The 15,650-nt window shown below is 43.3% G+C and overlaps 1 protein-coding gene across 1 annotated transcript in view; it reads right to left on the reverse strand.

The window, feature by feature from the left end:
• LOC311235235 (gamma-glutamyl hydrolase) overlaps positions 1-14,483 on the reverse strand; it is a gene marked incomplete at its 3' end in the record, with an annotated part of 15,191 nt that extends 708 nt beyond the window's left edge. Inside the window, exons 1-8 of the mRNA XM_084322645.1 lie at positions 14,358-14,483; positions 13,828-13,942; positions 13,179-13,229; positions 11,053-11,137; positions 5,343-5,481; positions 3,245-3,351; positions 2,549-2,642; positions 988-1,125 (exon numbers count right to left, since the gene is read on the reverse strand). Coding sequence (XP_084178771.1) covers positions 988-1,125; positions 2,549-2,642; positions 3,245-3,351; positions 5,343-5,481; positions 11,053-11,137; positions 13,179-13,229; positions 13,828-13,942; positions 14,358-14,466 — 838 coding nt within the window. The 5' untranslated portion in view covers positions 14,467-14,483. The remainder of the gene's footprint in view (positions 1-987; positions 1,126-2,548; positions 2,643-3,244; positions 3,352-5,342; positions 5,482-11,052; positions 11,138-13,178; positions 13,230-13,827; positions 13,943-14,357) is intronic.
• Positions 14,484-15,650: the final 1,167 nt, after the last annotated feature.

Below are 15,650 nucleotides of genomic sequence, written 5' to 3' on the forward strand. Positions count from 1 at the left end.
TGCACTTCCGCGTTACATTGAGCTATAGTCACTTTTCCGCACCTACTCCCGAACTCTGCATGCGCAGATTGATAAACCTAGATCTCTGGACAATCCAGAGAGACTCCGTGGGCAATCTGTTCATGCAAAGTTCTGGAGTAGGTGCGGAAAAGTGACTATAGCTCGGCAGACAAAGTGCAGATCGACTTGGGATTGGTCTCTCCGTATTCAGGAGAGTCAGGCCCCCCCCACAGCCGTAGCTACAACCACTTAATGTCGAGGCTCTCATCCACATTCATTCATTTTCTCCCCCTGCTCTCTCTCCCATGAGCTCAGAATACCGGAAGTGTTGAGGTGGTCTATAATCTGATGGCTGTTGGAATGAAGGACGTCCTGTGCCGTTCAGTGTTGCATCTTGGGAGTCTGAGTCTAACACTGAACGTGCTCCTTCTATCAGCCAAGTCTGTGTGTAGTGGGTGGGGAGGGGTTGTCCATGATTAAACCAGCCAGAGGATGAAGAGATGAAACGAAAATAGAATAAAGTAGAATAGAAAGGACAACAGAGGGGAAGTCTAGGGTGAAGTCTAGACCTCTCTGAGGTCTGGGCTTTTGGGGAATTCTTAACCCCCCCCACTTTCTGGGCACTTTAGGGGGATTTTCATTATTATTATAATTTTTTTTACATAATATGAAAGTACAGGTTCATACCTTCAAAATAAGCCATCACTTATACAAACAGGCAGATACTTGTCAATCTATGTCTTATGAATCATGCTTATAACACAAGACTATTTTCTTAGCTACAGAGGTTGAAAGAAAGCTGAACCATTTCTCAGCCATTGCTGAATGACTACATACCCAGAAAGCAATGTACCCCCCCCCCCCCCTCACTTGACACATTCAGCACTGCCTTTGTTAGTCTGGTCCTTTAAGATGAATGACTTGGAACCCACATGTCAAAAACAGCGGTCTGGTCCTTTAAAGTGATTCTTGTGTTGAGCAGCCTACCTTGGTTGATGAAGAACTCTGCGAGCAGGGAGGCCAGGCGCACGGCGTTGGGCGAGTGAGGGTAGTGAAGCTTGAGGTTCCACTGGAAACGGTTCACCTCTGGGTGCCACTGCACCCCATAAAACGGATACCTCTTGCCTTTGCGGAGAGGAATACACACTGGGGTTTTTATTAAACATGCATTGCACAATGTAACTTTGCACACAATGGCGCCCCCTCGTGGCCATTAACAATCATTACTATACATCTGTACAATGGGATCACAACACACGATTAATGCACAGTATTATGCGCACAGTTCAGAAGCAGTTCATTCTGGCCTTATAGAGGAGGTAGGAACAGTTCAGCTGCAGTTCATTCTGGCCTTATAGAGGAGGGCGGTAGGAACAGTTCAGCTGCAGTTCATTCTGGCCTTATAGAGGAGGGCGATAGGAACAGTTCAGCTGCATTGCCCCATTGCAACCGATCACTACGATCAGTCAGCCCTTTGAGCACCTTATTATTGATTGTGTAGGGCCGCTGCCCCAGGCAAAGTCTGGTTGCCAGTATTTGTTGACTGTCATTCAACGCACCAGATACCCGGCAGCGTATCCGTTGCGCACAATAACTGCGAGATCCATAGTTAAAGTGCTGACACAGTTTATGTCTGTTTTCGGCATCCCCAGAGTCATCCAGAGTGACCATGGATCAAATTGGCTCTTTGTCCGGTGGTGACGTCATCCTTTCAAGCAAAGTTTTCAGGTCCGTATACAGTATACAGTAAGCGTATTTCAGAGCAAAACTACTTGGTCTCAACTCCTGGTAGTAGGAACTGTTTCATGTTAATTTGCTTAAGACATATTACGATCACTCTTGTTTATCCGGTGCTGGCCAGCAGGGATCAACAGCGGGCCGGGAGTCCTGCCTTGGTGGCTGGTACAGTGGGGGTGGTTTTGGATGAGTCTATGGACGATGCGATCCGTGAGCCTGATGAGGGGTTGTTGTCCGGTCGGAGACCCTCAAGAATTTTAAGGGGTTGTTTGGCCATTTGCCGGAAGCACAGGCTCTGGCATTTTGAGGAACTTGTATTGACATTCTCATGTTTGTTTGGTGACGTGCCGCGCGGACTGATTGGGTGGAGCACGATGTGGATGTGAGTGGCGTGCAGCCGATACGTCAGCATTTCTACAGAGCTTCGCCTGAGAAGCGTAAATATTTAGATGCAGAGGTAAAATACATGGTTGATGTATGTAGAAATGTGTGTAGCAACTTAGAAAGAATAAAACATACAGTCTTTGTCTGTATTATAGTGTGTCATAGTGTATTATAGTGTCTGTATTATAGTGTCCATTATTATCTTTCTTTCTCTTTTGTTTGATTCTTGAGTTTGGATTTTAGGTTGTTTGTTTTTCTCTTTTTATTTTCCATTTATCTATAATCTTTTTTATTTCAATATGTCAAAGGATCAAAGCCTTCTCTCCCGTGTCTGGACTGACTGCCTGCACATGCACACACACACACCAAAAAAACAATAGTAATATTATGACACACAAAAGTGGACGAATAATTCGATGGTCTTCACCTTCCATGGTCGAGACGAAGTGCGCCTTGTTCTCAGCTACGTTGGTGGAGAGGATGGTGAAGTCATTCTGCAGCTTCTCGTTTCCCTGGAAGCTCTGCAACAAAAGACAAATATGTCCTCTGGTCACAACCAACGCAGAACACAGCCAGATAGCTTTCTACTGAACGCACAGGAGAGGAAACTGGTATCTATGATGATGATGACTTTATTTCAGGCTCAAGGTCCATATTAGACTTCGGGTTCCTGAGAACCGCTATACAAATAAAATGTATTATTATTATTTATTATTATTAGGCATATACAAAACAACAACAAAAATACAATAACAAAAGAAACAAGGCCAACAACATAGATTAAAATACATAAAGGCATCGATTCCAATGTTTCCACAAATCAGAGAAGTACCTTGTATTACTTTGTTTGACATCACTAATGGCACCTATTATCTTGTTTTTTGACTCTAATAGTCGACACATACATTTATCTTCTATCTATCTTCTTGACTGTGGAGACAACTGACTCTGGAAAAGACGGTACGCGTGTTTCCTATAATGTCGGTGTGTTCCTTATAATAAATCAATAAAAAACTATAAACCCACAGGTTCTGCAAATTCTTCCTCCCACCGGATTTAAGAAGAAGTTGAAAACGTGTTGAAACGTGACACTGCCACACGCTGGCAGACGGGTGTACTGCACCTTCACAGTGATTCCATAGTGGTGAAAATTCCCAGTTAAAGGTTCCCGGGACAAGGCCTTCATGAGGTCACTGGGAAAGCCCTGGAACATCCTGCTGGAATGGGCCTCTGAGAGGGGAGAGAGGGCAGCGTGTCACAGTAAGCCATCGAGATGAAAACCTTGAATATCCCAAGAATTCCACCTTGTTTTGCAGTGGTGGGAAAGTAACTAAGTACTTTTACTCAAGTAGGCCTACTGTACTTAAGTATGATTTTGAGCTACTTGTACTTTGCGTGAGTATTCAAATTTTGGGGAACTTTATACTTTTACTCCACTAACATTTCAAAGCAAATATTGTACTTTTTACTCCACTACATTTATCTGAACTCATCAGTTACTAGTTACTTTGAAGAGAAAGATGTTGTATAGAAAACATGGCAAAAATATATGAGGTGCTGGCATTCAAGAGCCTGATGGCCTGTGGGTAGAAACTGTTTGTCAGTCTCGTCTTTCTGGCTTTCAGACTCCTATATCGCCTGCCTGATGGCAGGAGGTTGAAGAGTCTGTGTTGGGGGTGTGCACTGTCCTTAATGATGTTGTGTGCTCTCCTGGTGGCCCTGGTAGAGTAAATGTCCTGTAGTGAGGGGAAGGCTGCTCCAGAGATGTACTGAGCAGTTTTAATCACTAGCTGGAGTGCCTTCCTCTCCTTAGCAGTGCAGTTTCCATACCAGACCGTGATTGAGCTGGTAAGGACACTCTCAACCGTACTTCTATAGAAGTTGCTGAGAATCTTGGGTGGCATGCCAAATTTTCTCAGCCTTCTTAGGAAGTACAGTCGTTGGTGGGATTTTTTTTATTATCTGTTGGGTGTTGTGAGCCCAGGTGAGGTCCTCGCTGATGTGGGTAGCGAGGAATTTAAAGGTTTTAACCCTATCCACCTCCGTCTCACCTATGTACAGAGGTGTGCACTGTACACTCCTCCTCCGGAGTTAGGAGCTAACTGGATCACATATCACTTTATCAGAACCTTTAATCAAAGCAGCATAACTGGACCACATACCACTTTAACATAACCTTTAATCAGAGCAGCATAACTGGACCACATACCACTTTAACATAACCTTTAATCAGAGCAGCATAACTGGACCACATATCACTTTAACAGAACCTTTAATCAAAGCAGCATAACTGGACCACATACCACTTTAACATAACCTTTAGAGGTCTATGGATTGAGGGTTGAATTCTCCCAAGCATCGTGTAGTCATGTAGAATGCATACTTTTACTTTAGATACTTAAGTACATTCAATTGCAAATACTCTACTTTTACTTAAGTAGAATTTGAATGGAGGACATTTACTTTTACCAGAGTACTCATTTATCCACTGTTTTATAAAAAGGAAAAATAATAATACACCCACAGAGCTTTTAGAAAGGTGCAGAATAAAAGTATTGCTTATTTGAATAAATGTAATTATCATTCATTCTCAGTGGAGGAGGTGTTACCTGCAGTGAGGTCGAGGGGCAGGGCTATGTTCTCAGTGGAGGAGGTGTTACCTGCAGTGAGGTCGAGGGGCAGGGCTATGTTCTCAGTGGAGGAGGTGTTACCTGCAGTGAGGTCGAGGGGCAGGGCTATGTTCTCAGTGGATGAGGTGTTACCTGCAGTGAGGTCGAGGGGCAGGGCTATGTTCTCAGCGGTGGAGGTGTTACCTGCAGTGAGGTCGAGGGGCAGGGCTATGTTCTCAGTGGAGGAGATGTTACCTGCAGTGAGGTCGAGGGGCAGGGCTATGTTCTCAGTGGAGGAGATGTTACCTGCAGTGAGGTCGAGGGGCAGGGCTATGTTCTCAGTGGAGGAGATGTTACCTGCAGTGAGGTCGAGGGGCAGGGCTATGTTCTCAGTGGAGGAGATGTTACCTGCAGTGAGGTCGAGGGGCAGGGCTATGTTCTCAGTGGAGGAGGTGTTACCTGCAGTGAGGTCGAGGGGCAGGGCTATGTTCTCAGTGGAGGAGGTGTTACCTGCAGTGAGGTCGAGGGGCAGGGCTATGTTCTCAGTGGAGGAGGTGTTACCTGCAGTGAGGTCGAGGGGCAGGGCTATGTTCTCAGTGGAGGAGGTGTTACCTGCAGTGAGGTCGAGGGGCAGGGCTATGTTCTCAGCGGTGGTCTTACTCAACAGATTCTTCCCGGCGACCATCACGGTCAGCAGCTGCATGCCCATGCAGGTGCCCCAGATGGGAAATAAATCCCCTGCATCGTTAGCCTGAAACACATGTGTACAGTGAGCTATCACACCTACCTTTACATGAGACATTTACCTGCGTGTGAGACAGACAACTTTACCTGGGTGTGAGACAGACGGCTACCTTTACCTGTGAGACAGCTACCTTTACCTGCGTGTGAGACAGCTACCTTTACCTGCGTGTGAGACGGCTACCTTTACCTGCATGTGAGACAGCTACCTTTACCTGCGTGTGAGACGGCTACCTTTACCTGTGAGACAGACAGCTACCTTTACCTGTGAGACAGACAGCTACCTTTACCTGTATGTGAGACGGCTACCTTTACCTGTGAGACAGACAGCTACCTTTACCTGTGAGACAGACAGCTACCTTTACCTGCGTGTGAGACGGCTACCTTTACCTGCATGTGAGACGGCTACCTTTACCTGCGTGTGAGACGGCTACCTTTACCTGCATGTGAGACGGCTACCTTTACCTGCATGTGAGACGGCTACCTTTACCTGCGTGTGAGACGGCTACCTTTACCTGTGTGTGAGACAGACGGCTACCTTGACCTGCGTGTGAGACGGCTACCTTTACCTGCATGTGAGACGGCTACCTTTACCTGCGTGTGAGACAGACGGCTACATTTACCTGCGTGTGAGACAGACGGCTACCTTTACCTGCGTGTGAGACAGACAGCTACCTTTACCTGCGTGTGAGACAGACAGCTACCTTTACCTGCGTGTGAGATGGCTACCTTTACCTGAGTGTGAGACGGCTACCTTTACCTGTGAGACAGACAGCTACCTTTACCTGTGAGACAGACGGCTACCTTTACCTGCGTGTGAGACAGATGGCTACCTTTACCTGCATGTGAGACAGACGGCTACCTTTACCTGCGTGTGAGACAGATGGCTACCTTTACCTGTGTGTAAGACAGACGGCTACCTTTACCTGCGTGTGAGACAGATGGCTACCTTTACCTGGTTGTGAGACAGACGGCTACCTTTACCTGGTTGTGAGACAGACGGCTACCTTTACCTGGTTGTGAGACAGACGGCTACCTTTACCTGGTTGTGAGACAGACGACTACCTTAACCTGTATGTGAGACAGCTACCTTTACCTGTGAGACAGACGGCTACCTTTACCTGTATGTGAGACGGCTACCTTTACCTGTGAGACAGACAGCTACCTTTACCTGTATGTGAGACAGCTACCTTTACCTGTGAGACAGACGGCTACCTTTACCTGTGAGACAGACGGCTACCTTTACCTGTATGTGAGACAGCTACCTTTACCTGTGAGACAGACGGCTACCTTTACCTGTGAGACAGACGGCTACCTTTACCTGCGTGTGAGACAGCTACCTTTACCTGTGAGACAGACGGCTACCTTTACCTGCGTGTGAGACAGCTACCTTTACCTGTGAGACAGACGGCTACCTTTACCTGCGTGTGAGACAGCTACCTTTACCTGTGAGACAGACGGCTACCTTTACCTGCGTGTGAGACAGCTACCTTTACCTGTGAGACAGACGGCTACCTTTACCTGCGTGTGAGACGGCTACCTTTACCTGCGTGTGAGACAGCTACCTTTACCTGCGTGTGAGACAGCTACCTTTACCTGCGTGTGAGACAGCTACCTTTACCTGCGTGTGAGACAGACGGCTACCTTTACCTGCATGTGAGACAGATGGCTACCTTTACCTGTGTGTGAGACAGACGGCTACCTTTACCTGTGAGGCGGCTACCTTTACCTGGGTGTGAGACGGATGGCTACCTTTACCTGGGTGTGAGACGGATGGCTACCTTTACCTGTGTGAGACAGATGGCTACCTTTACCTGCATGTGAGACAGCTACCCTACTAAACTGCCGTGGCTCTGCTAGCCCTCTCCGTCTACATTGAATTGCTTTGATAATGGCCATCAATTATAGAATGTTTAATTTCATTTATATTTAGTTTAGACATAAAAGGGTTAAGAAGTGTGTGCTCAATTGTTACAAATAAATAATAATAATATAAATTAATCAATTAAATATATACAGCAATCCCTCTTCACTTGGTCGGGCTCAGTTTAAAAAACATTTCCAGCACTAATTTTCAGTACAGTGCTGTCCAAGGTTCTGAAACACAAATTGGGGGTTCACCATTGACAGTGCTGGTGCCTTGAGCATGGGCTTATTGAGAACTAGGCAGGACCTTTTAATTTACATTATAGGTGCCACACCAAAGTTCTGGGCAAGAGAGAGAGAGAGAGAGAGAGAGAGGGAGAGAGAGAGAGAGAGAGAGAGAGAGAGAGAGAGAGCGAGAGAGAGAGAGAGAGAGAGAGAGAACACATGTAGCCACCACCAGAAAAGTATCTCTCTGTCAACCAATCGAGCCTTTTTTATGGTTGTAGTTTTTATTACTGACCACTAGGTGTCTCTCACACACACAAAAAAAGTAATTCAAACACATCCAGACATTTGCATACAATTGTTTAGGGCTGACCCCTATTAATCGATTAGTCGACTAATCGGTCGAAAGAGGCCGTAGTTGACTGGCCAACCTCTTAGTCGAATATAATAAAAAAAAAAAAAAAAAAAAAAAATCTTATTTTCTTTATATTTTTTTTCAAAAGAAAAGAGGCATAGAAGCATGGCTAACGCTAATGGCACGCATACTAGAGGCTAACTGCCTACGAAAACAGGCACAGAGGCACTGAAAGAGGATTTCACCCATCTAATGAACACACTATACTAGACAAATATCAAGATGTATCCATCAGTGGACCAATTGCATGCTTTTGCAGAGGACAAGAAGCCTTCAGTCGACTCCTTCAGACATTAAGCACCCCCCACAGCCCAAATGGAATGATACAAAAAAATAATTTTTTTAAAAATAAAATAAAAAAAAATTAATAAAAAAAATATTATACATTTTCTTTTTTAAGTCGACCAATAGTTGACTAACGGCAAATTTTGGCCAATCCTAGTCGACCATCCAAATCCTTAGTCGGGGACAGCCCTACAATTGTTCATCCAGTTTCTTGCTTCCTTCACACAAGGTTGTTTTTTACTGCTAGGACTACTTTATATTGCTATGGGGAGAACACGCTTTTTGACAACAAGTTCATGTCCGTTACTATCTGTGGTCTGGAGAGACAATAAAGGTTACTTGTTTTAAAGAGAGGATTTGTGAAAATGTGTTGAACCTTGTTCGTGGAGCTGGGGCATTTAAGAATAGAATGTTAGACCCTCTTACATCACAACACTGTTGGAATGGAATCTTGAAACCCATTCTACACGTTCAGATGACTGGTTTGTTCTTAGGGTTCCTCCAGTTTGCTCTGAACCAGGAAGAAGAACAGCTTTTTCCTTTGATGCTTCCAACACCTGGAATGTCCTCCAACTGACCCTGAAGCTGAAGGTTCTTCCTTCTCTTGCTGCGTTTAAAAGTATGATCTCCGACCACTGTGCGTCGACTTGTAACTGTTTTAGCTGATTTACTATTGTTTATTCTTATTTATTGTGCCTATAAGTATGAATCCACTGTTAATGGTGTCTTGTTTTGTAAGCTTGTCACTGTAAATGAGGGTAACCTGACCTCAGTGTCTTACGAGTTGAAATAAAGGCTTGAAGTGGAATTAGATTAAATGAAAGCTATACTAAGAGTGTGCATGTTTTAATTGTATCTCTGGATGTTGCCAAGTGAGACAGTCTATATGAATGATGTGAAACAAAGGCAGTTATCTAGAACAGGGGTTCCCAAACTTTTCAGGCCAGGGCCCAGAAAATAAGGCGTCAGAGAGCCGCGGCCCAATGCACATCGTCAGGCTTTTTTTTTTTTTTGTCAGGCGACCGATTTTTTAAGCCAAATATCACTTCAATCCTATTAAGTTAGTTCAAGTTAGTTATTCATTTATATGTGCTATTTATGAGAGGGCTAACTTGTTGCAAAATAATAATGATAATAATAATAGCCTCATTAAAATACTATTGTTGCTTCGGTTGTTTTCAGCGTTTTATGTGCATAATCTGTTATTTAGTTTGAAATGTTCGTTGAAATAAGTAGATTTTTCGTTTTTGTTTATTTATTAAGTTAATATAAAACCATATAGTCACATTTTAGAATACAATAGAATAGAATTTTAGAATACAACTAGAAACACTGTCCTGGCCTGCTTCTAAGTTCAGTGGCCTGACAAAAAATAATAATAATAAAAAAATAAAAAATAAAAAATAAAAAATAAAAGAAATACATTTTTTTAATTTTTTTAATTTTTTTTTAAATCATCTCGCGGCCCACCCGTGGCTGCTCGCGGCCCACCTTTTGGGTCGCGACCCCGACTTTGGGAACCACTGATCTAGAACAGGGTTAGAGCAGTCGTCTGGTAATCTGGAGGTTCCCGGTTCGATTCCCGCTCCTCCCGGTCAGAGTGTCGAAGTGTCCTTGAGCAAGACACTTAACCGCTAATTGCTCCTGATGAGCAGCTTGGCACCTTGCATGGTCGCCTCCGCCGTCGGTGTGTGAATGTGTGAGTGAATGGGTAAAATGTGAGGAACAAATTGTAAAGTGTGTTGGATAAAAGCACTACTGTATATAAATGCAGCCCTTTACAATTTAACAGGATTATCCGTATTTACATTAATAATTTGTACACCGATGCCTTGTGTCGCTCCTGCCTACGTACACACGCAACAGGGAACAGAGAGACTTCGGCTCAGCTTCTTCCCCCAGGCCATCAGAACACTGAACATTAAACTCTCAACCCACAAGTACACACACACACACACACACACACACACACACACACACACACACACACACACACACACACACACACACACACACACACACACACACACACACACACACACACACACACACACACACACACACACACACACACACACACACACACACACACACACACACACACACACACACACACACACACACACACACACACACACACATATGCTGCAAACAAAATGTCACTTTAAACAAAATGGAAAAGTCACTTTAAAGGAATGAGAAATATAAGTAACTTTAAGGAAAGAACAAATGTGGTTCTCGTATAGTATAATTTATATATAGTAAGTATAGCATAATGACGGAGTTAAAATTGTATATTGTATAGTAGTGTACATAGGAACCAGTGCCTTCTCAGGAATTTAGCATGTCTATTTTATCATGCACATCTTATGTCTTCTTATTACCTGTTTCTTTATGTCTATTTTATTATTAGTATTATTGCACAATCGATGCGGGCATGACCACTCGCATTTCACTGTATGTGTAACGGTTGTGACAACGTCACCTCAAACTTCGATGCCCGAGTGGGAGTCGAACCCCGGTCTCCCACACCGCAGGCAGCAACACAGACCGTTATACCAAGAGGTGAATCCACTTCTAAGTAATGGGTTTATGCGTCTTTTGAGGATGTGAGAGTGAGTTTAACCCATAGCACCGCTACTCACCCCAGCCCTTCTTGACTGCGCTTCACGATACCATCCGTTACATATGCCCTGGTATGTATGTGACAAATAAACCTCTTGAATCTTGAATCTTGAATCTTGGAAGACAGAGGGACTGTCTCCTGTCGAAAGGTATCTGGATACTAACCGTCACGGCAAGCCTGTAGAAGATCCTCGCTACCCTGGCGAAGTCCGAGGTCTCCAGGTCCACCGCCCCCCCGATGAGCAACAGGCTGGACGGTCACATCAGAATCAGAATCAGAATCAGAATCAGAATCAGAATCAGAATCAGAACCAGAATCAGAATCAGAATTGGAATCAGAAAGGTCTTTATTGCCAAGTATACTTTTCACATACAAGGAATTTGCTTTGGACGTTACTGGTGCGATATTAGCGGAGAGACATTAAACAGACAGATAATACAATAAAGTGGTGGAGTAAAGTCAAATGAAATATGAGCTAAGTTAAGCACAATAGAATAATATATTTATGAACTAAAATATAGGCCAGGGCTGTACGACTGTATAAGAGGTTGAATAGAATTATGTGGGATATAAACTAAATTAAATATAGCTCAATAGATGGATATAGTACACAGAATACCTTCACATACATGTTTTTACCTGAAACTGGCACCACTGGCACCGTGGTCTTATACCCTTTTTTATGATTTACTTTACTTTACTGTTTTCTATTATTATGAATTAATTGTCTCCCCTTACTGTAAGTCTATATTGTTCAGTTAGTAGAGCAATCGATTGGATTAGTATAACAATAGCGTGTTCTGTATCGGCTGCTACTACAAATGTGGTGCTTAAGACCGTGGACTGGGATTGGTGCAACTCTAAATGTTGTGAAGGATCAGATTAAACCGAATGTATATATTTATTTATGGATATATATTTAATAGTATTTGTATATCGTTTGATATCCCCTGTATATTCCTTGTACAATATGCACTGAATATCCCTTTAGTCTACTAAACAGCCCATAATAGTTTCATTCTACCATTGGACGAGAACCTGGCGCCAGCAGCCATACCCCTAGGTTCAAGTTCAATCGTGCCGACCAACATGTCGTGGCAAGCCCGGTTCCGCGTAGGAATACGTCTGGCGAAATACGAATGGTACTATTTGTTCACAGCGCATATATATATGGCGCAAGTAAAGTAGAACTTTCTTTTAGTCCATTAGTTCTTTACCCTCCAACTAAGTAACAGACGCAAAGCCTCACCCACGACGCACGTGTGGTGCAGTAAGGCCTACTTGGCCTCAGAATAGGCATTGAGATATCGTGTGGATTAATAGTTGAATTGTCATAGTTTGGCACTATACCGTCGAGTTGGACGTATTTCTATTAAGCTAATAATAGTCTATTATGTATGGTGCATCGTTCGGTTAGAGTTATAAAGTGAGCAGTACCCCCATCGTTCCTGACGTTATCTGGAGTCTTAACCAGGCTGGGCAGACCACGTGTGGTGCTTGCATCCGAGGAGCTCCGGGCCAGGACGAGTGGACCTGTACATTGGATTACTTTACCCGGACGACGGCGAGCCTTCCACGGCTTGGATTATCTACATGCTTTGGGTGCTTTGATTATTCCATGGATAACGGCCAACACTGCTGAGTGTTGGAACTACCCCCCGGAGAGGAGTCCAGGTGAGACGGCGCTCTACCCCGAGTGAGGTCGCCTCACGTCTCTTCATCTGTGGACCGGCAGCTACCGTCCACCAGAGGGTCCAGCTGTATTCATCTGCGGACCGAGGTTCTGTGGGCATCGTGTTCAGGACTCTGAATTCTCCCAAGAAATCGTCGGCCAGATGGGATACCGCCAGCGGCTCTTCTAACCCCCCCTACTGTCTTACAACCAGCGGGACCCCCCCCCCCTTAGTGTATCCAGCTATAATCATTTAAGTACCATCGCTATAGTTCCCTAAAGAACCAGGTTGTATACTTACTCCCTGCGTAACCAGAGATTGGACATTCAATGTTGATTTACCTACGAATACTCATTTGCCATACAAGTGCATTTCAAATCATAAATGTCATTAAGTGAACGTTGTATATACCCTTTGCTATATAAAATATTCGATTTATACATTTGTGTGGACTTCGTTTCATCAGGTGGGAAAGTGTTCATCATATCTATATCATGTACTGGATGGCCAGAAGTTAAAGTACAAGAGGTAGTGGTTTAATAATACCATACTTATCAATACAGTCAGGGAATTGTACCCCTCAGTTACACTAAAGGTTTGAGATGAAGACGGCTCACCCATTAATCGACTGGAAGATTCTCTCATACTCAGCGATGGTCAGAGTCAACCTGTGGAGAGAAGAACACTCATTGATGTCTGTAGACAGCTAGTATTCATACAGTAATATAAACTAGACTCTAGGTTGATGGTAATACTGCATTCTCCAACTACTATGCTCCCTTTTTATGGAATACGCTGCAAGTGAAACTTAGAGGCACTTCCTACTGTGAATGATTTTAAAGGTATGCTACGACTAGCCCTTCATGAAACATGTAACTGTTTTACCTGCTGCTATTCCTGATCTGATTATGCTTCTTGCCACTGCACAAATGGCCTTTTGTGTTTGTATTTGATTTGTATGTTTTTTGTTTAATGCCCTTGTTTTTATTTTGAAACTTGTTGTGTGCCATGTTGGTCAGGACTCCCTGGAAGAAGAGATCTTGTATCTCAATGGGACATTCCTGGATAAATAAAGGATAAATAAAATAATTAAAATATAAATATAAACTAGACTCTAGGTTGATGGTCTGTAGGCAACTATTCAGTAATAATAAACTAGACTCTAGTACATGGGCAGCTACTGTATTCATACAGTAATATTCAATATAGTTTAATTAATTAAACTAATTAATTAAACATTAATATAATCAAATTGCCCCAACCTACCTGATTGGTACAACTCTGCTTCCCCCTGACTCAATATACTTAACATAGGAGGCAGGTATGTAGGTCTTTCCAAATGGCCTCATGGCGTCATCCGAAATCACCTGAGTCAAGATACCTGTGGGACACAGAGGGACGTCAAAACTGTAGCAGCACGGTTCATCCAGCCTACTTCAGTGGATTTGATTTGAGGATTTTTACCAAAGTAATCGATCAGGGTATATGATATTTTGAGCCTCATCTAGCCTTAGCCTATAGTCTACCTCCAATGGCAACAGGTATATTTCTGTAGCACCGCATGTACTGTAATAATAATAATGTAACGCAAACCAGTCAGCAATAGTCATTACTCATTTCGGTATATACTATATACATTTGTCAACTAACTTGGTGTACATACTATTACTAACATAAAGCACATGTCCTTTTTGGACTGTGTTTACTGTACCCCGCCGCTACTGTCAACAGATGCGAGTAATAACCTGATGATTGATTGATTGATTGATTGATTGATTGATTGATAACTCACTTACCGATGACAGGTCTGAGGTTCACCGGCTCCCGGTCACTTTCGGTCGGCAAGGCGTCGCAGAAAACACAGATAATAACCAGTATACCGATATATGGAACACATCTGAACATCCTGTCAGCTGTATGGCCTGTCGCTTCTCTCAAAGGAAATTCAAATGAAGACACGCACTGCCAAACTGTGTGCTGAGGGCGGCGGCGGCGTCACAGGGGGAAGCTTGGAGTGTACAGACTGATTGTACAGAACTCAGCTCACTGATTGCGTAATCAGTAAATAACAACGCATACAACTCTGTGCACTTAGTTGGTAGTGCCAGCATAGTTGGGGGAACTACAGAGGTCAATACCTTTCCTATAGTCAACGTCAAAGTAAACTTTATTGTAAATGTTCTATTGCAAGACATACAGAATGTTGAAATTACGTTTCCCTTATTTCCACAGTGTTTATACAAATATATAAACAATATAAACAGCAAAAGTAAAAATGTAAGACACAATATTACAAACACACAATATACAGGTGTGGCCTATCCGGTTCATACTCAGTCATAGGAAAGGTAATAGGCCTTCAAGAACCTTCAAAAGCAGAGCAGGAAAGCTTACTGTAGAGTGTTATGATTTAGGCTATTAGGAAATCAACCATTACGGGCCTATACTTAATCCAAGAGAGAGGGCGGGTAATTGGTCTCCATATACGCATCAATTATCAAGTTGTCAACAACATGAATCACAGACTGTCTGAGCTTGTCCCACTGTCTGCCATCCACTGCACATCCACAACACAAGAAATAGGCATCTTATATCTGGCAAGAGGAGAAAACTCAAATGTGCTGGCCCAAGCATAGCATGCAGGGGCCCACAGATCGGAACGAGCTTGACGAGAGTCTGAAACTGTCTAAATCCTTCAAAACATTCAAAAATCACTGAAAGAGGAACTGCTTAAAAATCATATCTCTAAATAGAATCATTACTTAGGTATATAAATGGTCATTTATGTATCTATGTTGTATATCAGTTAGTAGGTAGGTGTGTAAGCCTACCCACGTTGTATGTTTTGTTTTTGTTTTTGTTGTTTATATTTTGTCTATATTTGTGATCAGGGCCCTATTCCCCATACCTGGCTAACTGAGTTAGCCGGATCATTTTCAGCATAGCTTGACTTAAGCCAGACATTTACGTTCCCAGACGTTGGATTTTCTAAGTCCCTATGGCAACAGATCGAAAAGTTTGAACCTGCTCCGGAGCAGGGTTTAGTTCAGTTAGCTGGATGAACCATGGCCACACCCTCGCAAAGAAAT

The sequence above is a fragment of the Notolepis coatsorum genome (genome assembly GCF_963971535.1).
Source record: "Notolepis coatsorum genome assembly, chromosome: 10".
NCBI lineage: Eukaryota > Metazoa > Chordata > Actinopteri > Aulopiformes > Paralepididae > Notolepis > Notolepis coatsorum.